At 42.0% G+C, this 25396-nt stretch overlaps 1 protein-coding gene across 1 annotated transcript in view; it reads left to right on the forward strand.

Annotated features, from left to right (window-relative positions):
* Positions 1-25396, forward strand: part of LOC122564453 (sodium/hydrogen exchanger 3-like) — a 127182-nt gene that overhangs the window by 73636 nt on the left and 28150 nt on the right. The window contains exons 4-10 of the mRNA XM_043719351.1: positions 7393-7471; positions 9979-10156; positions 11423-11643; positions 16226-16428; positions 19458-19547; positions 22696-22766; positions 23017-23146. Coding sequence (XP_043575286.1) covers positions 7393-7471; positions 9979-10156; positions 11423-11643; positions 16226-16428; positions 19458-19547; positions 22696-22766; positions 23017-23146 — 972 coding nt within the window. The remainder of the gene's footprint in view (positions 1-7392; positions 7472-9978; positions 10157-11422; positions 11644-16225; positions 16429-19457; positions 19548-22695; positions 22767-23016; positions 23147-25396) is intronic.

The following is a 25396-nucleotide window of genomic DNA, read 5'->3' on the forward strand; positions in this document are numbered from 1 at the left end:
TTTTCATGCAGAGGGTGGTGCGTGTATGGAATGAGCTGCCAGAGGATGTGGTGGAGGCTGGTACAATTGCGACATTTAAGAGGCATTTGGATGGGTATATGAATAGGAAGGGTTTGGAGGGATATGGGCCGGGTGCTGACAGGTGGGACTAGATTGGGTTGGGATATCTGGTCGGCGGGGACAGGTTGGACGAAGGGTCTGTTTCCATGCTGTGCATCTCTATGACTCTATGACTCTAAGGAGTGTGCAGTGGGCCTTGCAGGGGCAACTGTTGGGGAGTAAAAGGAGTTGGGGGATCAAGGCAGGGGGCAAGGAGGTAGGCAGCGGAAGTGGGAACAAGGACAGCGACAGGGGAATCTCAAAATGTATGGAGGAGGTGGATATGTTGAACAGCATCTGAAGACATGGCTACTGGAGGGGTGTTGGGTATTGGGGCTACATGATGACCATCACAGCTTCCAGAAGAAAGCATAGACGCTGGGCAACATTATGATATAATGTTGGAGCTCAAGGGGCAGTAAGAACAGTTGGAGGTGAAGTTTGATGTGGTGGGTGTCCACATGAGGGATGAGTGGAAGTGGCCTGTCTGGCTAATGTAAGGTAAAAAGGGACATGGAGGTTCTCTCGAGGGTAGTTGACAACTCGACAAAGCCTGATGTTGACAGTTGGCTCCAGGAGTTATGTTCCCTGCCTTTGCTTGCCATTCTGTACACACACAATCCAAATGGAAAATGGCTGGGACAACTCCCATCATGGGCGGAGTCAATGTCAGTTTAATGGGTGAAAGCACAGGATCCACAACCACTGGATGTTAGGGCACTGGAGGATCAAATATATGCAGTATCCTTTTGCAACTCCAGCTATATTTTGTTTGCAAATGTTTCCTCTTACATAGACAATGCATGCAGAGCAATGGCTATTATGCATTGAATGTTGGTCAAAGGCAAATTGCGCCATGCCATTGTGCTTGAAAACCTAACGCTGGGATCTCAGACATTAATCTTTGAGGAGAAAGTGAGGTCTGCAGATGCTGGAGATCAGAGCTGAAAATGTGTTGCTGGGACAGCGCAGCAGGTCAGACAGCATCCAGGGAACAGGAGAATCGACGTTTCGGGCATAAGCCCTTCTTCAGGAAAGAAGAAGGGCTTATGCCCGAAACGTCGATTCTCCTGTTCCCTGGATGCTGTCTGACCTGCTGCGCTGTTCCAGCAACACATTTTCAGCTCTCAGACATTAATGCCAATAACATGAAAGGATGGAAAAGCCGAGTGGAACTTCCAAGGGTGCTGTGGGTTGCGCCATGTAAGCATGACAACGGATGGACTTGAATAAATGCAATGGAAGCTGGATAGCTTAAGAAGTGTCTAGGATAGGAAAGTGGTCTCACTACAGCAGGCACTCCCTTTTTGATGTAATGTGCTGGTCTCTCAGCCAGATTGGCACTTTTACCAAGTTGGTGCACATGCTATGACCAGGATCTTGGTAGTACTGGTGGTAAGACTGCCTAAAAGTGCAGTTCCACTGGCTTGGAGCAGTCTGGGGAGGCCCTCGCCAGTATAGTTTGGACAAGAGTGTGCTATCTGCTCTGATGAACTGGAGCAAACAAAGTAATTATGTGATGGATTCAGAGGAATTAGGGGGATTGAGGGCAGTTATCAGAGGAGAAGGAGGAGGACATTGGTCTGGAGGAAGTTCTCCTTGTGGATGACAGAGCTCAGCTGCAACTGGGTGTTACAGGGCAGACAGGACCTGACTGATGCCTGGTTCCAGTAGATGGGAGCTGGGTTCAGAGGACCATCATAGACTGCGAAGGGCAAGATTCCAGTACTTGGTTTGCATTGTGGGGGGTGAGTGTAGCTCAGTGTTCTTTCCTCTTTTGCCGCCTGTCAATAAAAAAAACTAATGTTTGGGCTTATCCAGATGTGATGTTCCCCTGATGCACTATGAGTGGACATTGAAGAAACAATGGTGGTAGCTTTTAGATAGAGTGTTTGGAAGGGATGTAGTGACGGACAGGGCAAGTGCGTGGCCTGGTGGTAAAATGGTGAAGAGGCCGAGAAAATGGGGCTTTATGTCTGAGTGAGCAACAGCCGTGCTGGCTTAGTGCTGTTTGTACACAGCATGGTCCTGTGGCTGCTGTGTCATTAGACTGCCGGTGAGGCACAATGGTGGATTACCAGTGCCTGCCTGGGTACACTGTGTCCTTTTAAAGATGGCGCAAGCTGCTGGTTATTTAGTGGATGTAGTGTGAGTGGTGAGATGTCCTGGAAGAAAGGGTGGTAAGATGGGTGTAGAATCGGACACCATGGTGGTGGGGGTAGATAGTTAATGAGGAGAGTTTAGCAAGATACAGTGAGAAATATCATTGGGCTTCACGAGACAAAAAAACTCGTCATAACTCACACTTAGCCTAAAATGAGTAAGATTCTGCCCAGTGTTTCTAACAATAGGATTTCAGGGTCCTCTGACCCACTGCTAGCATAGACACTGAATAAAGAACTCTCATTCCCATTGTATCATTCACTAACTCTGGATGTCTCAAAATGCTACATGGTTAAGTACTCTTGATGTGTAGCTACTATTGTAGGGTTGTGAGTCAATTAATTTGAACACAGCATTGAAGTAAACAAACAGATAAACAAACTTTTAATGATGCCGATTGATGGATAAATATTCACCAGAAGACCGGAACAAGGTCCCTCTCTTGAAATAATTATTGAGAGTCCTGAAATAGTGCCTCTGACCGTGCGGCATTCTTTTGGAACTGCTGTGGAATGTCAGCCTGAAATAAAACCAAAGTGCTGGAGAGATCTCCAAAGACCGAGCAGGTACAATTAGAAGATTCAAAAAACATTTGGACAGGTACATGAATAGGAAAGGTTTGGAGGGATATGAGCCAAACTCAAGCACAGGACTAGTCTAGTTTGGTAAACCTGTTGGCGTGGATGAATTGGACCGAAGGGTCTGTTTCCATGCTGTGTGACTCTATGACTCTTTGTTTTTATTTCAGATTTCCAGCATCTGCAGTATTTTGATTTAGTTTAGGACAGCATGGTGGCTCAGTGGTTAGCACTGCTGCCTCACAGCGCCAGGGACTCAGGTTCAATTCCAGCCTCAGGTGACTGTCTGTGTGGAGTTTGCACTTTCTCCCCATGTCTGCGTGGGTTTCCTCCACAGTTCAAAGGTGTGCAGGTCAGGTGAATTGACCATGCAAAAATACCCATATTTTTCAGGGATGTGTAGAATAGGTGCAGTAGCAGGGGTAAATGTAGGGAATTGGGTCTGGGTGGGCTACTCTTCAGAGGGTAGGTGTGGACTTGTTGGACTGAAGAGCCTGTTTTCACACTGTAGGGCTTCTATGATTTTATGAAATGTCAGCCTTGATTCTGCTGCAATCTTTCAGGTTGGACTCATACCTATGTTTTCTTGTGTCATTCACAAGAGAGCTATCACTGAGTCAACACTGACCAAAGTTAGTTATAGCCTTAAAAGTGGAGAGATCTCTTTTTGTTTTTGGGACATGGGCATCACTGGTAAGGCCAGCAGCTGTTCCATTCCAAAAATGACCTTGAACTATGTTGTTTACCAGGCCATTTCTGAGGGTAGGTAAGAGTCAACTGCATTGCTGTGGGTCTTCGGTCTCTTGTAAGCCAGAACAGGTAAAGATGGCAGATTTCTTGTGCTAAAGGACATTAGTGAACTAAATAAGTTTTTACATCAATCAGCCTGATTACCTTTGGGTTGGCTTTATATTTTCGATTCTATTGAGTTTGAATTTTACCATCTGCCATGACGGAAACCAAACCCATATCCCCAGATCATTAGCCTGTGGTTCTGGATTACTAATTCAGTAATATTACAGTTTTACCACCACCTCCACCCAAACATGCCCTGTGTGATTGCTGTGGGGGAGAACACTGATGGGTTATGTGCAGGGAATAACTTGCAGTCACATGGTATTAATGTTGTCAGAGTTTCTGGCATTCTCTTGCCTCTAGGTCAAAGGATTGTGGGTGACTTGAGAAAATAATCCAGGACATTTCAGTGAAGATGACCATAATTTGTCCAGGCAGCATCCAAGGAATTCCTGAAGAAGGGCATATGTCCGAAACGTCGATTCTCCTGCTCCTTGGATGTTGCCTGACCTGCTGCGCTTTACCAGCAACACATTTTTTAGCTCTGATCTCCAGCATCTGCAGTCCTCACTTTCTCCATAATTTGTCCAGTCAAACATGATTGATTGAAATATGTAAGATTGGCTCCCCCTAGTGGTTTATAGACAAAGCACAAGTACAATAATTTTTAAGTGCAGCAGTAGCTTTTCTTAGGTTATATATTGACAAACTACATTTGCCCTGTACATTTTTCATACTTACACAAATTTGGATACACCCGCTATTGATCAATCCAACCTTGAAAATTATTCAGATTAGAAGAGATGGCTTGGATTTATTATCATATTCTAAAATTCTTCCAAATCTTCAATTACTTTTGTAACATGGGCCCCCTGTTGTGTAGGTAAATACAGCAGCCAATTAGTGCATATCAAAATCCCAATTAACCTTCTATTTTTATAGCACTTTTCAGGGCAGCAAAGGATTCCAAAGTCCTTCACAGCCAATGAACTACTTTTGAAGTGTTTCTATGGTAGAATATAAGAAACATATAAAGTAGAAAAAATGTTAATGGCTGAGACTGTTTACCAGGATGTAGTTTTAATTTGCTATTTCTTTACAGAGCCATCTGGTCAATTGTGTCCCTCTGATCTAATAAAATTGGCAGAAGGATCTGAGTTTTAACATTCATCCAGACAGTAATATCTCTGACAATGCAGTACTCTTGTAGTAGTGCCATGAAATGCCTAGATTAAGCACTTCAACTCACTTAAGCTGAACTCGGGCTTTATTCGACTGATGACTGCATCTTTTTAATGAAACTATTAACTCTGCAGCCACTGCATAGTAATAACATGTATAACCTGTAGTTGATTTGATTTGAATTACTTATCATCATTTGTATATGTTACAAATACAGTGAAAAGTGTTGTTTCATGTCATCAATCTCAAGCTCCATCTTAAAACACAAAGAATAAACTAAAAGACAGAATATAAAGCCAAAAAAAAGGGTTCGTCTTATAGTCTTATCTTAATAAAGTTAGGTGGTCTTTGGAAAAGCTCTTGATTCTAGCTCATCCAAGTGTCTGGATCCGGGCTCCTCCATCCTGGTGCTTCAAGTGCTGCTAAACCAATGACACTGCTGCAACAATCTGCCTGCCACACAATTGAGCAATGTCGCATACACATTTCTGTGTTAGTTCAATGTCAAGTACAGAGGCTCTACATCCCAACAACTGGCTGATTGTGATATGTTCCTCCTATTGTTCATAGTAGCCGGACTACAACTTATACTCAACCGGCCAGTGTTTGGAAAACTTAAAACATTGGGTCTATTGTTAGATGTCATTTTGCAATTCAGCAACACCTGCTGAACAACCCTGAATGTGCTAAAAATACAGAAATAACCAATTTAAGATAATCCGTTAAACTCATAATGTGGCTTATTTATGCTCAATAGAAGTGATATAGATTTGTATGCACAAATCAGTTCTCTGCAAAGGAATACGTTCAAGCCTTGTTTATTTTCTGACTTACCTTGAATCTTTGAACATTTAGTTCCCACATTGCTTACTCTGTGAGAATACCTTGGCCAATCAATGACTTAGCAACCAGGCAGCACCTTTTCTCTGGACTTATAAATTATTATGATCATTTTAAATATGGTATTTTTACATTTGTCCTGATGAAATTAAGACTAAAAGCTTTGGTAATATGTTTTTCATCAGTATTCAAATTCTGTGCTACCAAGTAGCCGAAAGTGAGGACTGTAGATGATGGAGCTCAGAGTCTAGATTAGAGTGGTGCTGGAGTCTAGATTAGAGTGCTGCCTGACCTGCTGTGCTTTTCCAGCACCACTCTAATCTAGACTCTGTGCTACCAAGTGACTGTTTGATTATTTAAGGTGTTGTGAAATCCATTACTGGAAATTAAGATGTATAAATCAAGGGGCTTTTCATCTCAGGAGGTTTCTATAAAATAAAGACAGAAAATATTAGAAATACTCAACAAATCTGACAACATCTACAAAGAAGAAATCAGAGTTAGCCTTTCAAGTTGGTGAGCTTTCATTATAACTGTTCTGATGAAAAGTAATTGATTTGGAACATTGACTTGGATTTTGCTGACCATTGGGATTCTCCCTGTTGTGGTCCCACCTTTAGCCATTTTATCAACAGTAGAATCAGATGCAGAGAGGCTGCCCACCTCATGGTGGGGGTGGGGTGGGCACGCAGCTGATTTATATGATTAAAGGACAAAGAAGGGGCCTTTTTATGCTGCCTTTGGCTCTTTCCTGATGGTAGGGTCACGTTTGCCATGTGGAGAAACTGCTAGCCAAATGGAGGTGGCCTCTCTGCCAGCAGTCCAATAGAGAAGGCTCCTTGGTATCAAATGGTTTCCCATTTTCGACCGAGATGAGCAGACTTTTTTTAAACCCCTTACAGGGTTGTAAGTCTTAGGAATTCCCTTCCCCAGAATGTGGTGAAGTGCAAGGAAAACTTTAAAGTTGGAAGTAGGTTCTTAATTAAGAATTTAAGGGTAGGAGGAATGGGTGGAAAAGTGGAGTTGAAGCCACAATCAGATCAATTAGTCTCCATAGTCCTAACAGACTACAGGGCTGTCCCTTTCACCAGACAGAGATGACTGGTGGCAGTTTAAACTGAGAGTCACAACCTCAGGCAAGTGAAGAGGTTGGGAAGGAGAGTCCTCCTGGTAACCTCAGCTGGTGCAGGAATTGGTTCCACACTGTTGGCATCACTCTGCATCACAAACCAAACTAACCAAGCTAACTGAGCTAACCAAAGTCCTTGGCTTTGTGAATTTCTTAATGTACTTAAACCTAGGACTGGAAGGTTTCACATCTCCTGTGTTCTTTACAATGACTACCCCTCCCAGTGGTGTTGGTGAGGTGCCAGGATTTCTGGCCCTGTTACTGGGGAGCATCAGGAGCCTACACATCATTCTTATTTGGAGAGTGGACCAACAGCATGCCAATTTGGGGACAGTCTGTGGTCAGGTTGCTGAGCAGGTTTTGCAGCTGGCATGCACTAGCTCAATACTAACTGATGTTAGGGCACTGATAACCATCATAAAAATTCAGCTTGTTAGCTCTGAATCTCTGCACAGATACTCCCAGTGCTACTGAGTACTTCATGTGTTTTCTGTTTTTATTTAGGATTTCTAGCATCTGTAGTATTTCAATTTGCATTAACTTCTATAAAATGTCTTTCCTGTAACTTGAGTTGATCTCGAGTGTATTTTTATTCTCCCTTTTTAGGTGCTGTACAATGTCTTTAACTCATTTGTTGCAGTTGGAGCAGGGAATATTCAAGGCCTGGACTACTTCAAAGGCATAGGTACGAGAGTTTGACTGATTTGATTTATTATTATCATATATACCGAGATACAATGAAAAGTATTGTTTTGTGTGCTAGCCAGACAAATCATACTTTACATACATACATCAGGGTTCAAAATATAGTATTACAGCTATAGAAAAGCTGCAGAGAAAGATCAACTCTAATAGAGTCATAGAAACGTACAGCACTGAAACAGAGCATTCGGTCCAACTCATCCATACTGACCAGATATCCTAAATTAATCTAGTTCCATTTTTCAGTACTTGGCCAGTCCCTCTAAACCATTCCTATTCATATACTCATCCAGATGCCTTTTAAATGTTGTAATTGTACCAGCTTCTACCATTTCCTCTGGCAGCTCATTCCATAAATGCACCACCCCCCTGAATGAAAAAGTTGCCCCTTGGGTCCCTTTTAAATTTTTCCCCTCTCTCTCGAAACATAATCACTCAAGTTCTGGACTCCCCCAATCCAATTAGAAGACTTTGTCTATTCACCTTATCCATGCCCCTCATGATCTTATAGACCTCCATTAGGTCACCCCTCAGCCTCCGACGCTCCAGGGAAAACAGCCCCAGCTTGTTCAACCTCTCCCTATAGCTCAAACCTTCCAACCCTGGCAGCATTCTTGTAAATGTTTTCTGAGCCCTTTCAAGTTTCATGACATCCTTTCTATAGGAGGGAGACTAGAATTGCGCACAATATTCCAAAATTGGCAAAACCAATGTCCTGAACAGCCACAGCATGATCTCCCAACTCCTGTGTTCAATGCTGTGACCAATAAAGGAAAGCATAGTAAATGCCATCTTCGATATGAGAGGTCCATTCATAAGTCTGATAACAGCAGGGAAGAACCTGTTCTTGAATTTGTTAGTACGTATTTTCAAACTTTTGTACCTGTTGCCCATTGGAGGGGGTTGGAAGAGAGTATAACACAGAATTGTGGTGTTGAGGATTATTATGGGGAGATGTTCTTGCCTTTTGGTACAGATTGCAGTCTATGGGTCAGGAAGTCGAGGATCCACTTGCAGAGAGTTTGGTTGCAGTTATGGTGTTGAAGGCAGAGCTAAAGTCAATAAGCAGGAGTCTGATATAGGTATCACTGTTTTCCAGATGTTGCAGAGATGCGTGTAGAGCCAGGAAGATGGCATCTGCCATGGACCAGACCATAACGAGCATAAGGAAGACAAACAAAATAAAACCTAACTTGTTTGCTTAATGTCCTTTAGGAGAAAGAAACCAGCCAGGCTTATCTGATTCAAACTATATGTGATTCCATTCCCACCCCAATGCATGCAAAGTTAAACATCCCCCTGTTCTGGCCCAGCAAGCTACTATTGTTATCAATTTAACAATGAGAATAAATGCAAACACCTCTGATAGTGCAGCATTCTCTCAGGACTGCATTGAAGAGTCATCCTGGAATGTCTGCATAAATCTCTGAAGTGGAACTTGAACTACAATCTCTTAACTAAGAGACAAGGCCTTTTCCCTGGGGTGGGGTAGTCCAGAACTAGAGGGCACAGGTTTAGGGTGAGAGAGGAAAGATATAAAAGAGACCTAAGGGTCAACCTTTTCACACAGTGGGTGGTGCATGTATGGAATGAGCTGCCAGAGGATGTGGAGGAGGCTGGTACAATTACAACATTTAAAAGGCATCTGGATGATCTGCAAATAGGAAGGGTTTAGAGAGATATGGGCCAAGCGCTGGCAAATGGGACGAGATTAGTTGGGATATCTGTTTGGCATGAATGAGTTGGACCGCAGAGTCTGTTTCAGTGCTATACATCTCTGTGACTCTATTACAATCACTCTGCAAAATCATTCAACTCTCTCCCCTGCCTCAGCTAATCTGTTGAAGTCTTTGCTCCCTCTGAACATGCCTGTAGCATTGCACTCCCAATCAATCTCCCATGTACTATAAGCTTAAATTCATCCAAAACTCTGCTGCTGTGTTTGCGTAACACCAGGTCCCATCCATTATCATCCATGTGATCATTGACCTACATCAGTTACCAGTTATACTAGTGATTGATTTTTAAATCTTCATTCTTGTTTTCAAAACCCTCCATGGCCATCTTAAAAGCTTGTTCCAGTCGTCCATCCCTCTAAGATTTATCTAATCCTGGTCCCCTGCAGACTCCTGTTTACAATTGCTCCAACATTGGTGGTTGTGCATTCAGTTAGCAAAACCCTAAAGGCCAAGGAATTCTCTCCTTGAACCTCTCTGCCTGTGTACCTCTCTTTTCTCCTGTAAGATGCTTCAGTTTGATGATCTGTCCTAAGATCATCTCAGGTGGCTTGGTGGTAAATTATTGTTTGGTAACTTGCATGTGAAGAGTCTCGCTGTGTGTTACTGCACTAAAGATGTTCTCTGAATATCAATATCCAACATTGCCTGACAATGTACAATAACATGTTGATCAATTAATGTCCTTTGTTCACATATTGTCATGTTTTACAAGAGACTGAAGTGTTAAATGGGATTATTTGTTTCTTCCTAGTTTCTTTCTTTGTTGTAAGTTTGGGTGGAATTGCCATTGGTATCATCTTTGGATTCCTATTGTCCCTGGTAACCAGATTTACCAAGCACGTGAGGGTGATCGAACCTGGATTTGTCTTTGTCATTTCTTACTTGTCCTACCTCACTTCAGATATGCTTTCCCTTTCTGCTATATTAGCGTAAGTATTTTTTTGAAAAAACTAATCAACTTTGACTATAATATTCCTTCAGCTCCATGTATTTAGCATTAGAAAGATCATTGCCAGGTCTAGGCAGAGAAATCCAACATAAAGGGGAAGGAGGAACTATTCTCCCAGCTTCATTGACTAAACTGCAGCTAGAAGGTGCGAGGTTTAACTCCCACTTAATCCTAGTTTTCAATCAAGATCACAGCATGGCTGGTTTAATGAACCATGGTGTCTCTAGGCTTCTGTGGCAAGAGTAGACAGTGTCTGATTGTTTCCAAATGATTCTTTTTGGGATTGGAGGTGATCTGGATGTTGGTTGAGCACTGGATCAGGTTGGACTTTTCCTGTTGCCCAGAAAATTACATTTGCATGTAAAGATTGGAACTTGGGTGAGTATTGCAAATACTCCACCCCACCCACTCAATTCAAGAAAGTTAACAAAATGATGGGAATTCACAAACTTGTACTGTTTATGGTTTAACTGTCAATGGATTAATTCTGGTGATCCACAGACAGACTTCTCTTCTGTAGTGACAAATGGAGTCTTAGATGAGGTTCAGTTTCCTTTTGTGAAATTGGAGGAAATTTCACTGATTTCACACATTAATTGTCCACAGATCTTCTTCTTTTGTCAACAGGAATACAATGGTATGTGGGAGAGCTAATGTGTTTCTGCAGTCAGTTCAGTTCTTCCATTAGGAGAAACGGGGTGAAGATCTGCATTCTTCCTTGCTCCTGAAACACTGGTTTCTCCAAAGCTTCCTAGGAATAGCATTATGAAACAATAATTGCAGAAAGCTTAGGAGCAGACCATCCAGACTCAGCACATGTTCAAGATTACTGACAACCAAAACAGAAATTGCTGGAAAAGCTCTGCGGGTCAGGCAGCATCTGTGGAGAAAAATCAGAGTTAATGTTTCAGGTCAAGTGGCCCTTCCTCAGAACTGACGTGAAATGTTAACTCTGATTTGTGTCCACAGATGCTGCTAGACCTTCTGAGCTTTCCAGCTGTTTCTGTTTTTGATTTACAGCATGTGTAGTTCTTTCAGTTTTTATTCAAGTTTACCCAATTGGACCTCACTTAAACAGGCATCTGGCTAAGGTTGACCAGATGAGATAGGAATGCAAAGGGAATATGTGACCTCAATATTCTAGCCTGATTTGGGAGCGGAGTGGGGAGGGGGGGGAGGTGGGTGCAACATTGTTGAATTTTCAGTTCTTCCATCCTTAACATATCTTTGGGTTCTTTTCCACCAGTATCGCATTCTGTGGTATCTGCTGTCAGAAATATGTGCAGGCCAACCTCTGCGAGCAGTCTATTATCACCGTCAGGTACACAATGAAAATGCTGGCAAGTGGAGCGGAAACCATTATCTTCATGTTTTTGGGAGTATCTGCAGTGGATACGACGATATGGACATGGAATACACCTTTTATCCTTTTCACATTGGTTTTCATCTCTGTCTACAGAGTCATTGGTGAGTGCTTCAAGCTTATAGGGTTGGTGTTTAATGCTGGTGTTGCAGCCACACAAGCATAGGGAGAAATTGATGAACATAAGAAAAGGTAGTCAAAGAGTGTGGTGCTGAAAAAGCACAGCCAGTCAGGCAGCATCCGAGGAGCAGGAGAATCGACATTTCGAGAATATTCTCCTGCTCCTCGGATGCTGCCTGACTGGCTGTGCTTTTCCAGTACCACACTCTGATCTCCAGTGTCTGGAGTGCTCACTTCCCCCCATAAGAAAAAGTAGTTCTAGTTTAATAATGAGAGTCACAACCTCTTTTGTTAAAATAAATTGATTGCCCTAACTTTCCTTCTCTGTTGTGGATGCTCCTCGGATGCTGCATTACTGGCTGTGCTTTTCCAGTACCACACTCTGATCTCCACTGTCTGGATTGCTCACTTCCCCCCATAAGAAAAAGTAGTTCTAGTTTAATAATGAGAGTCACAACCTCTTTTGTTAAAATAAATTGATTGCCCTAACTTTCCTTCTCTGTTGTGGATCAGAACCTTACCAAATTTGGCAACTAACTAACTCCTTTTTAAAGGAAATACTCAGCAGATTAGGCACAATCTGTGGAGACAGAGACAGTTAATATTTCAATTCCTTGATCTTGGGATTGTGATAAGCCAGGCAAATCCCTTTAATCCTTTCCCTGCCCTCTTTCACAGGCACTGTACTCACCTAAGATTGTTAATCTCTCATATCTTCTATTCCTTTTGGAAGATCATCAACATTAACTCTGTTTCTTTCTCTACAGATGCTATACAACTTCCTGAATGTTTCTCACATTTTCTGTTTTTGTTTCAGATTCCCAGCATTGAGCTTTCATCTCTCTGTTTGGAGAGGCTAATCATATGTTATTTACCCATTGGGGGATAAATGTGTGCATGTTTTAACTGAGGTGTTCACCTGGAGGAAATGGACAAGGATGAATTATAGAGATATATTTGATAATTTGACTGTGTATCTATCCCCCTGAAGTTTACAATGGGTCAAATTCATGAAGAGGAGATTTTCCACTCATCAAAATGAATGAGATGAAAATTGTGGGCTTGGGATAATCATGTAGGTGATCCTGCCAAGCATACCCATAGAAGGAACACAATGGCCTTCATTTTCCATTAGCCAGACAGTCATTATGCCAGAGTAGATGAGAATTGAGCAAGATGACTCCACAGAATTTCCATTATTGCACACTCTGAATTTTAGAGAACACTGATTATTTTCTTTAGGCACTTCCCAAAACCCCCGAACATCTCCATTTAAGTTGGCTTCTCATGAGGTTAAGAACGTATTTACTCTAAAAAAGTTAAATATATAGTGTAACTGAATATAGGGTAACTATATTAACTGATCCCATGCCTACCATCATATGCATATATTACCCAGACCCTGACCTGATGCTCTCTCCCACACTACCCGCGATCCAATCCCCACTAACCCTACTGATGAACTTTACCTGACACAGACAATCCTGTCAGCCCTAACCTGTCACTATGTTCACCTCACCAGATCCTACCCAACTGGACCCTATCCCTTCTCAGACTCTTATGATTCAATAAGATAATTTTTCCAAACTATGGAGAGCATAGGCCTCTTATTGCTTAAACTGTTCTCAAAAGACAGCCCTCACAACCCAAGGACTAATCTAATGAATCTTTGTTGCATCCTCTATAAAGCAAGTTTACCCTTCCTTACGTTCTGACGCCAAACGTGCACACAATACCCCTGATGTGATCTCACCAAAGTCCGGAGCATTTGAGGCAAGCCGTTCTTACTGTTGTGCTCCAACTCACCTGCAATAAAGATTGCCATATCATTTGCATTTATAAATGCATCCCATGCCTATGTGTGAGCGTTTTGAGTTCCTGGTGCGAGGCTGCACATCTGTCTGAATACGAACATGTGACAGTTTCTCATGATTTAAGAATATATTTCATTGGCTTACCAAAGTGAAGACTAACAGTCCCTCAAATTATACTGTCTTCTTGCTCACTCACATGACCTATCTATATCCTTTTGAAGACTTTTAGTGTTATTTTTGTGTCTTTAACTGGAAAAAAACAGATAAATATAAAGATCTGAATATTAGGGGCACCATAAAGATGGCAATGCATTAGGATAGGTCAGGTCAAAATACACTGGCACCAGGTGACATGTTAATTTTAAGGAACTAATCATAACTCCTGCAATAATTGCCAGGACAGGTTGGGATGGGGTGCAACAAGAATCCTGCTCTCTTCCTTATGAAGGCCAGTTAAAATAACTTAAACTCTTAAGCTTGTAAATGGTGGAAAGCCTATTACTTAAAGCAGTGCATGGACTATTCTATTCTGAAACTGATCAGCTGGATGGAGGCAGCTGCATAGTGAGGGTGCAGTCCTGACTCCTCCAGTTCATCATCCAGCCCCACAAAATAGCCAGCAGGACAAAAGGACACTCAATACAGGAATGTAATTGGTGTTACGTAATTACCAAGGAGAATGGAAACCCAGGGTCAGAGCTCTGAATTAGGTTTGCGTCTCCTGGGAGTAGTCACTTTGCCAGAAGGACGGTTCCAGCTGGCAATGACAGTAAGAGTGATGGAGTTTTGGTCCAGTGGCGATGAGGGAGACCATGCTCTGCAGGAAAGGTAGAACCCTGGGCAGCAGAAGGGAACAGGGGAAGAAAGAAGAGCAGGAAGGAGACAGAGGACATACCACCAGTGCAAGCTTTACTGCTAAAGATGGCAATAGCTGCAGCAAACCAAAATCTGTTGCTGCAGGAGACTGTGACTCTCTGGGCCACAAAGATTTGTGTTGTCATCCTTGAAGAACTTGTATCACTCAACAATGGTCACCAAGCCTTTCTTGTAATTGTTTATTGTAGCCTGACTTTTCATGTGATCCCCCCCAAATATCGTATCATAGGCGGTGTCATTCAGGATCATTCCTGGTTAAGGGCTCTTGTCTGAATTTTCCTGCTCCTTGGATGCTGCCTGACCTGCTGTGCTTTTCCAGCACCACTCTAATCCTGTGTCATTCAGGATCTGAGTAGATTACATGCAATGTTTTTGAATCACAATCTATTAATTTATTTACAATTGATATTGATCCATGAGAGAGGATTAATTCATGACCTCATGGGGAAGGTGCCTGTAGGTAGCAGAGACTGTAATATATTTGGATTTTACCTAACTTTTGAGGGAGAGAAGAGTGGATCTAAAAACATTTATTAGTGGATGACAGCAGAGCAAGTGAAAGTGAACTGGCAATTTGTGATGAGGGATATGTCAATAAAGACATGGTGGATATTTCAGAATGCATAGGTTAGGTATGTTCCAAGAAAGAAAATTGCAAAAGGCAAAATAAAATTCATGGTGTATGGGGTAACCTGTTGGCTTGAGGTTGACTAGCTAACAGGAAGCAGAGAATAGACATAATGAATCATTTCCAGAGAGCAAGATGTAATGAATGGTTCATCTCAGTTATCAGTGTTGGGGCCTCAACTGACTATAATTTATATAAATAACTTGAATGAAAGTAAGGTGGCTAAATTTGCCGATGACGCAAAGATAGGTACAAAGCTAAGTATTGAAGAGGAGACAAGAAGACTTCCAAATGACAGGATATGTGAGTGGGCAGAAATAGAGTATAATGTGGGAATAGGTGAAATGGTCTATTTCAACAGAAAGGCTGAAGTTGAAACTTATTATTTCAATAATGTGAGATTGCCAAGCTTTTAGGTACAAATGGATCTGAGTGCATGCATCCAAGTTTATGAATTGTAAAGGGTTGGTATATAAGTACCACAAATTATTAGGAAAGTAGATTGAATGTTATTGTTCATTACCAGAGAAATTGAATACACATAAAGGGGCATTATGATTCAGCTACACAAGGTATTGATAAGAACACATCAGGGGTAATGTGTACAGTATTTGTCTCCTTATTTAAGGAAGGATGTAAATACGTTGGAAACATTTCAGGGAAGGTTTACTAAATTAAGACCTGAAATGGGCAGATTGTCCAATTGTCCAATCCTAGTTGGATACACGAGGTTTGAATCCATTGGATTGGGAAAGACATTTGACAGAATGAATAAGTAAAGGATGTTTCTTCTGATGGGAGAATCTAGAAGTAGGAGTCACTGTTTAAATATAAATGAAAGTTGGTCATTTAAGACACAGTTAAGGAATTTGTTTTTTAAATGATTGAGAATCTTTGGAATATATCCTCAAAAAGCAGCGGAGGCAGTATCTTTGTGTATTTTTAATGTAGAGGTAAACAGATGCCTGATAACATTGTTACCCTTTGCTTATGTGTGTAGGCAGGAATATGGATTTGAGGTTAAAATCAGGCCAGTCATGATCTTATTGGATAATGGAGGAGGCTCGAAGGGCTGAGAAGCTTATTCCTCCTCATATATTCATATGCACCATCTGGATATCGATCTTAGCAAACGTCACATGGTTCAAGGAATTCATTGGTTTGAATAGGCTGTGACCTTGACTTAAAGGTGTTATGCTAGCAGATTTGAGTTCCAACTAAAATATTCCTACTCTTTAAATATTTTAGGTGTTGTAGCTCAGACCTGGATTCTCAATCACTACCGTGTGGTGCAGCTGGAGATGATAGATCAGATGGTAATGTCATATGGAGGCTTGCGTGGGTCGATGGCCTTTGCTCTGGTGGTGTTGTTGGATCTGAAGCATGTCCATGAGAAGCGACTATTTGTCAGTACAACCATCATTGTGGTGTACTTCACAATCATCTTTCAGGTAACCATCAATATTGTACCGTCCAAAGCTTATACAGTACTTCAGTCAAACAGTTACTTTATCTTTCAATGATGTTGTTAAACTGAGGTCTTGTGTGGACTTGAAAGATCCCCCGACACCATTTTGAAGAAGAGCTGTGAGGCCTGTTGCCTGACCAATATTAATCAGTGGTTCTAGCCATTAACAGTTTGCTGTTCCTGGGCTTTAGATGTGACCAATTGGCTGCTGTGTTTTCTATACAACAACAGTAACCACACTCCAAAACGTAATTCTCTGACTGTGGAAAAGCCATTATATAAATGTTTTTTTTTAATTACAGAAACCCAAGGGATATTATGCAATAGCACAGAATGTTGTAAACAGACTCAGTTCTATTCCCTTTGACATTATACAGAGCAACATGGTGGCTCAATGGTTAGCACTACAGCCTCGCAGTGCCAGGGAACTGGGGTCGATTCCAGCCTTGGGTGACTGTCTGTGTGGAGTTTGCACATTCTCCTTGTGTCTGTGTGGGTTTCCCACGGATGCTCTGGTTTCCTCCCACAATCCAAAGATGTGCAGGTCAGGTGGATTGGCCATGCTAAGTTGCCCATAATGTTAGGTGCATTAGTCAGAGGGAAATGGGTCTGGGTGGGTTACTCTTTGGCGTTGATGTGGACTTGTTGGGTTGAATGGCCTGTTTCCACACTGTAGGGAATTTAATCTAAAAAAGAACTAAAACTGTCATTAGGATAAAAATGGACCACAAGATGGGACATTGTTATGTCTTAAAGTAGACTCCAGTTGCAAGAATTCTAATTGGCCTGTAATAAAGCTTGGTCTGCTTAATGAATGTGTATCACAGTTGGTGATGCTCTCTAAACTAGGTCTGGTGAGATTTAAAGGAAAAGTGTATTTTAGCCAACATTTATAGGTATGAATGTATACATACGAATTAGAAACAGAAGTAGGCAATTCAGCCCCTCAAGACATTTAATAAGATTGTGGTAGATCTGTTTGTGTTTCGAATTGCACATTCTCATCTACCCCCAATAACCTTGTTATAAGGCAAGGGAAGCAATCTAACTTTGCTTAAAAACATTCAATGATCCCATTTCCTGCCTTCTGAGACAAGAAGTTTCAAAGTCACACTATCCTCAGAGGAAAAGAAAATTTTCTCCTCTCTGCCTTAGTCTTTAAACCGTGCCAACTCCCCAGTTCTGGATTCAGGCTCAAGGGAAAACATCATTTCCACATCCACCTTGTTAGGCCCATCAGGATCTCATACACTTCAACACCATTCAATATGTTTAACAACAGATTCCCAATAACAACAGATACCGTTCAGTTGTGTGGCTTATGTCTCCTTGTTCCTTAATTTGAGTATGTGAAATAGGGAAGGTGCCTGTCCCACTATCTTCACACCCAACTCCAAGCTCATCCCCGAAATATACAGAGAGTTGCAGAGGACTGAACTCAGCAACCCACCAGCAATATGCAAATAAGTAAGACTCAATTAAATTTCTTAAAAACTGAATTGGCCCCAGAATCTCATGCCCATGCCACAATACAATTCATCGGGGCAGTTGAAGAGGACTGTGTGAGCTTTTTCTTTAATTGAAGTTTTTAAAACAGAAGGAAGGAAAGGTGGTTTGGTTACTAACTTCTCGAGGGTGCCTTTTTCAACTGGGGCACTCTCAAGAAGATAAAGCATCCCACTTCCTCTCTGTCCATACTGAAAAGCTTAGTCCCCTCGTGTGCCTCACCACCCACTTCACATTCAATAACAAAACCTCCAAACAAGTCAACGGAACACGTATGGAATTGCAAATATAAGAGCTCATAATGCAGAGACTTGAACAAGCTGCCCTCCCATCTATAGCCAACCTAAACTTTGGGTCCACCACGTAGATGACACTTTTTTCATCACAAAACGGAAAACTTAGAGGAAACATACAACACCATCAACAAAATCCTGACAGGAATAAAATTCACAAAAGAGGAGGACAACGACAACAGATTCCCATTTCTAGACGTGACAGTTAATGGAGAGCTTCAAACCAGCGTCTACAGAAAAACAACAAGCACAGACCAAATACTTAACTTCAGAAACAATCATTCCAACGCCAACAAAGGGAGCTGCATCAAGACATTATTTCAATGAGTTACAGCTACCCAAGAACTACAAAAAGCAGAAGAAAAATATCTAAACAACATTTTCAAAAAAAAGGGTACCCGATAAACACAATCCGTCAATTCCTCAGAAATAAACCCAAACAAGCAGACACAACGCAACCAAATACTATAACCACATTACCTTACAGCAAAGATGTTTCAGAAATGACATCCAGACTACTCAGACCCCTTGGCATTCTGGTAGCCCACAAACCTACGAACACACTTAAACAATGACTAATGAACATAAAGGATCCAATGGATACCACCAGCAAAACTAACGTCTTTTACAAGATACCATGCAAGAACTGTAAAAAACACTAAATCGGACAAGCTAGTAGGAAACTTGTCACCAGGATACATGAACACCAAACATGGCCACCAGAAGACGTGACCCACTAGCACTAGTTTCTATACATACAGACAAAGAAGGAAACCACTTTGACCGGGACAACACACATATCATAGGACAGACGAAACAAAGACATGCACGAGAATTCTTAGAGGCATGGCATTCTAACCAGAACTCCATCAATAAACACATTGATTTAGACCCTATCTACCTTCCCTTGATAAAAATTAACTGGAAATGACATCACCCACCTTAAAAAACCAAGACCTATAAATAGAGAGACGGGGCATACCACCAGCGCTTCACCAGAGACTCTCTCTGATGATGTTACCTAATAGGGAGCTAACTGTTAAATATTTCTGAAGTGCACTCACTGTTGTGACACAGAAAATGTATGAATGAATTGACAACATCTATTTTAAACTTGCATGCACTGATCTGAAGAACTTACTGCACTGAATTCATATCAGAAGTGCTGGATTCTGTTGAGTGATAATGCTGACTGCATTGTGATGTCTTTCAGGGTCTGACAATCAAACCTTTGGTTAAATGGTTGAAAGTAAAGAGGAGTCAGCAGAAGGAGCCTTCACTCAATGAGAAACTTCATGAAAGAGTAAGTTTCAGTCACTCAGCATTCAATGAATGTGTTGGAGGAGATTTCTTTCCTAAAGGAGCACTCTGATGTTGCAAATTGAGTGCACTTGTTTGAGTTCTGAGTTTGCACACTGTTGTGATGATGTCTGTGTTGCTATGAATGGGTACGTGCAGTTCTTGGTTAAGAAAGTGAGGCAGGTAAGATGACCCAAGAGTAAGGAGTCTCAGACTTTGCAATTGATCAACAAGATTTGAAGTTCTTTCAGCTTGTTCGGATGAAAGTGAGGGCTTTGGTGTGGGTAAGCTAACTAACCCATGGCACCACAGTACAGGAAGCCATTCAAATGGTCAGGGAAGGAAGTGTAAGTGGATGTTTGAGGAGCTAGATTCTAAATTAGGAAGCAGAAACTCGAATGTTATAGCATTATCATCTGAGACACATGCAAAGGTATAGGGAAGATCAGATTATTGAGAAATGCGTGGCTCAAACACTGGAATGGAAGAAGTGGGGTCTGGTTCGTTGGTCAATAGCACTGGTACTGAAAGAGTGAGATTTGTAGCCATGGGATGGTCTCAAACTAAACTGTGCTGGGGTTGGTATTCCTACCAACTGCTAAACCACTGAAGTAGAGTGGGTTTTAAACTAATGAGTGTTGGCAAGGGAAAATTTGTGAATTTTTGATAACTTGAAAAGTACAGCCCAGGTTAAAGAGATGGGAATTAATATAGGAAATGATAACTAAACGTGGCAAGAGTGAGGCGAAAGTAAGGACTGCAGATGCTGGAGATCAGAGTCTAGATTAGAGTGGTGCTGGAATAGCAGCATCTGAGGAGCAGGAAAATCGATGTTTCGGGCAAAAGCCCTACATCAGGAATGAGGCAGAGAGCCTCCGGGGTGGAGAGATAAATGGGAGAGGTGTGGGGCTAGGGAGAAGGTAGCCAACAGTACAATAGGTGGATGGAGGTGGGATGAAGGTGATAGGTCGGAGAGGAGGGAGGAATGGATCGGTGGGAAGGAAGATCAGCAGGTAGGACAGGTCATGAGGATGGTGCAGAGCTGGCAGGTTGAAACTGGAGTAAGGTGGGGGGGAGGGGAAATGAGTTGAGAATGTGAATCTAGGAGTCAACAATAGTGTACCCAGCACTGATCCCTGATGAACACTGCTGGTCACAGTCTTCCAGTTCATTAACAACTCTCATCACCACCCTCTGCCATCTATGTCAAGCCAATTTTATATCCAATTGGCAAGCTCTCTCTGGATCCCATGCAATCTAACTTTTCTAACCAGTCTACCATACAGAACTTTGTCGTAGGCCTTGCTAAAGTCCATATAGGCAATGTGTACTGCTCTGCCCTCACCTTGGTTACATCCTCAAAACTTTTAATCAGATGAGTGAGACACGATTTCCTACACCCAAAGCTATGCTGACTATCCCTAAACAGTCCCAGCCTCACCACGTGCATGTAAACCACATGCACCACATTCCTGATGAAGGGCTTTTGTCTGAAACGTTGATTTTCCTGCTCCTCGGATGCTGCCTCACCTGCTGTGCTTTTCCAGCATCACTCTGATCTAAACTCTGGTTTCCAGCATCTGGAGTCCTCACTTTTGCCCACACGCATGTAAATCCCTGTCTCTCAGAATCCCATCTAACAACTTACTCATCACTGACATCATACTCACATTCTGGGACATGGTGGACTTCAACCTAGAGGGAACATAAGACAAGAGAGGCTAGTGAGACAGTTGATACATTGCCTTTACTTTTCTAAAACATTCTTGATTTGTGGACAACCCCATTATTTTGGAAGATAGTGAGTGTAACTCTTTCATTCAAAAAGAGAAGGAAACAGAAAGCAGGAAACTGCAGGCCAGTTGATTTAACCACATGAGGAAAATGTTGGAAACTATTAAAATTCAAGGTAATCAGGAAGAGTCCGCATGGTTTTGCAAAAGGAAAATCATGTTTGACCAAGCAATTGGAGGGTTTTCTTCCCCCCAGGAGCTAATGCATGCTGTGACATTGTGCATCTACCTACAGCACGTGGACTGCAGCAGTTTAAGTAGGAGCTCACCTTCACTTCTCAAGGGCACTAGGGATGGACAATAAATACCAGTGGAGCCAGTGATGCCCAGGTCCAACGAGTGAATTTTTTAAAAATCCTGAAATGGGCAGGACGTCTTACGAGGAAGGATTGGACAGGCTGGGATTGTATTTGTGGCATTTAGAACAAAAAGAACAATTAAATCCTGAAGGGTCTTGATAGGATTGGTATGGAGAGGCAGCTTGTAGGGTCCTTCCAGCAGGAGGCAGAAAAGTCATCTGGTCATCCTGCCACTGGATACACCATAGAAACACAGAGGCTACCGACTCAGTCATACCCTTCCCTGCCAGAGTGATGAGCGTTGAGTCTTTTGCTTTCAAATATTTGTCAGACTTCTGAGGGAATGTGTTTGTCAGTAGAGCTACTAGTCTGCCAAATGCTGCTGGCCCTCTGATTTTGTGCCTCGTATCTCCTAAAGCTCTCTGAGTGTGGTTAACTGGAGGTGACTGCTCATTTGTCCAAAAGATTCCAATCATCAGCAGACCTCTGTTACTGTTAGCACTGGGACATGGAAATGTTCCTGATGTCTGAAACTTCTGTGATTCTACCTCCCATAGTCTTGAACGAAAAAATAGTGTTTGCTTCACAGTTCTTTCCAAATGTGAGATTTTTTAGATGAGATTCGATTACTTTCAGTGTGGAAACAGGCCCTTCGGCCCAACACGTCCACACCGACCAGCTGAAGCGTATACCACCCAGACCCATACTCCTACATTTACCCCTTCACCTAACACTACAGACAATTTAGCACGGTCAATTCACCTAACCTGCACATTTGTGGGAGGAAACCGGAGCACCCAGAGGAAACCCACGCAGACACGGGGAGAATGTGCAAACTCCACACAGAGAGTCGCCTGAGGCGAGAATTGAACCCGGGTCTCTGGCGCTGTGAGGCAACAGTGCTAACCACTGTGCCACCGTGCCGCCCACAAATCTTTCTGTTGGATGGAAACAAATATTTCATTAAGGTGATGTTTGAGTACTATTCTTGTACCATAGCTTTGCAAGTATAATCATTTTCATTTCCTGAAGTGAACAATTGTGTTTGTTTGTTTTTAAGGCATTTGATCACATTGTGTCTGCAATAGAAGATATTTCAGGCCAAATTGGACACAATTATCTTCGAGATAAGTATGTAACTTTCCTGATCGATTTCTCTAGGTTCTGTAAATTTTGAGCGCAATTTATAATGCCCACAATTTTGTAACTTATAAATACTACTAAAGTCTTAATTCCCATTTGTAAAAACACAATTTGCAATTCCCTACCCTCCAAATGATTTTATTTTAACTTTTGCCACTTTGCAGTCCTTTCCTCGCTTCTCAATTTGATTGATCTACAAAAGCTGTGAGCCCCTTACTAATGCTCTGTTCTATTGCAGGTGGAGTCGGTTTGACAGAAAGTATCTGAGCAAAGTAATGATGAGGAAATCAGCACTGATTAGCCAGGATAATCTCCTTAGCATTTTCCGAGAGCTGAATCTGAAGGATGCCATCAGTTACTTGTCTGAGGTAATTGCTCATTGGGCCTGTGGTTATATAGGAGGCAGAAGAGACAGGCTTTGTGTCTCTTAGTTTTTACATCTGACAGTACGTTAGGTGAAAATGAGTCGGACAAGAGCTGTACTTACATGTAACTCACTGAAGTAATGTGCTAGCAATCAATCAAATGCCTTTCTTAGTGTTGTTATAAAAGTTAAAGAATTTAAAATAACTGCACAAAATTCACCAACGTACCTGATTTTCTGACCCAGGCTGATAGAAAGCATGAACCAGGATTCTGTACTTAATAAGAATGACTATTTAATTCAAATAGTTCAGCTCCAGCTCCAGGTAAACCTTTATTCACATTTATAAACTATTGGCATATAATGCCGCAGATTAAAACTAATTGTCTTTTAAAACTCCCCCCTACATACACACAGACAAGCAAACACACAGGAAAAATAGGTTATGGGTAGAGGAAACCTAGGAGGCAGTTCAGTGATTTCTAATCATGTGTTGCCGAGATAATCCTTATATTTGTCAGAACGTTGCTTCTCGGTCTTTCTCCAGATACATCCAGTAATTTGAAGGAGATATAAAGTCGCAGATTCACTTACATGAGGTCCCTGACCTACCAGTTAAAAGTCACAGCTGAAAAAAATTGTTGAAAGAAAGATGACCTGGTTACCTTCAGGTTTTAAATGGCTTCTCACAGCAGAGAACAGAGACCACTTCTGAGCCGGTGGAGATCTGTGTGGTTCCCGATCCCAAGCTGTTCAGTTACCTGAGAACAAATCATATGGTTGTTTGAGGCAAAAGGTTTTTGCCGCTGAGAACTGGTCACTAGTCCATAGACTAAGTTTTTGATGCTAACCAATTCCAACTGCACACAGAAGTCCTCAGTTCCAATTAATTTGCAACTACTTCAATTAATGCTTGTTCAAACAGCTGAAACTTTATTGCTGGAACAGCACAGCAGGTCAGGCAGCATCCAGGGAACAGGAGATTCGATGTTTCGGGCACAGGCCCTTCTTCAGGAATGAGCAGAGAGTGTTCAGCAGGAGAAGATAAAAGGTAGGGAGGAGGGACTTGGAGGAGGGACGTTGGAAATGTGATAGGTTTTAAAGTTTCAATAAAGTTTCAGCAATAAAGTTTCAACTTTGATCTCCAGCATCTGCAGACCTCACTTTCTCCTTGTTCAAACAGCTGTTTACACAATTCCCATGATTGTCAGGTTACTTAGAGGCGTAGAGATGTACAGCACGGAAACAGAGCCTTTGGTCCAATTCGTCCATGCTGACCAGATATCCTAAACTGATTTATCCCCATTTGCAAGTATTTAGCCCAAATCCCTCTAAACCCTTCCCCTTCATGTACCCATCTAGACACCTTTTAAATACCACCAATTCCTCTATCAGTTCATTCCATAATCACACCACCCTTTGCATGAAAACATTGTCCCTTAGGTCCCTTTTAAACTTTCCACCCTCAACTTAAACCAATGCCCTCGAGTTTTGGAATCCCATACCCTGGGAAAATATCTTGCCTATTCATTCTATCTATGCCCCTCATGGTTTTATAAGCCTCTAAAAGTCATGCCTCAGACTGTGATGCTCCAGGGAATAAAGCCCCAGCTTATTCAGCCTCTCCCCATAGCTCAACCCCTCCAAACCCGGTTAACATCCCTCTAAATCCTCTCAAGTTTAAAACATCTTTCCTGTAGCAGGGAGACCAGAATTGAAAGTAGTATTCAAAAATGGCCTAACCAATGTCCTGTACAGCCACAACATGACCTCCCAACTTGAATACTTAATGCACTGACTAATAAAGACAAGCAAACAAAACACCTTCTTCACTATCCTGTATACCTGAGACTCCACCTCCAAGAATGTATAAATCTGCACCTCAAGGTCTCTTTGCTTTGCAACAATCTCCATGCCCTACCATTAAGTGTTTAAGTCCTGCCCTGATTTGCCTTACCAAAATGCAAAACCCTCCATTTATCTCAATTAAACTCCATCTGCCACTCCTCGGCTCATCAGCCCATCTGATCAAGGTCTCATTGTACGCTGAGATAATTTCTGACTTTTTAAAACCTGCAGCAATTCTTTAAAATGCTGGCTTTAAAACAGCTGAAAAATGTGTTGCTGGAAAAGCGCAGAGGTCAGGCAGCATCCAAGGAGCAGGAGAGTCGATGTTTCGGGCATAAGCCCTTCTTCAGGAATGAGGAGGGTGTGCCGAGCAGGCTAAGATAAAAGGTAGGGAGGAGGGACTTGA

Source organism: Chiloscyllium plagiosum, chromosome 29 (genome assembly GCF_004010195.1).
Source record: "Chiloscyllium plagiosum isolate BGI_BamShark_2017 chromosome 29, ASM401019v2, whole genome shotgun sequence".
Lineage (NCBI taxonomy): Eukaryota > Metazoa > Chordata > Chondrichthyes > Orectolobiformes > Hemiscylliidae > Chiloscyllium > Chiloscyllium plagiosum.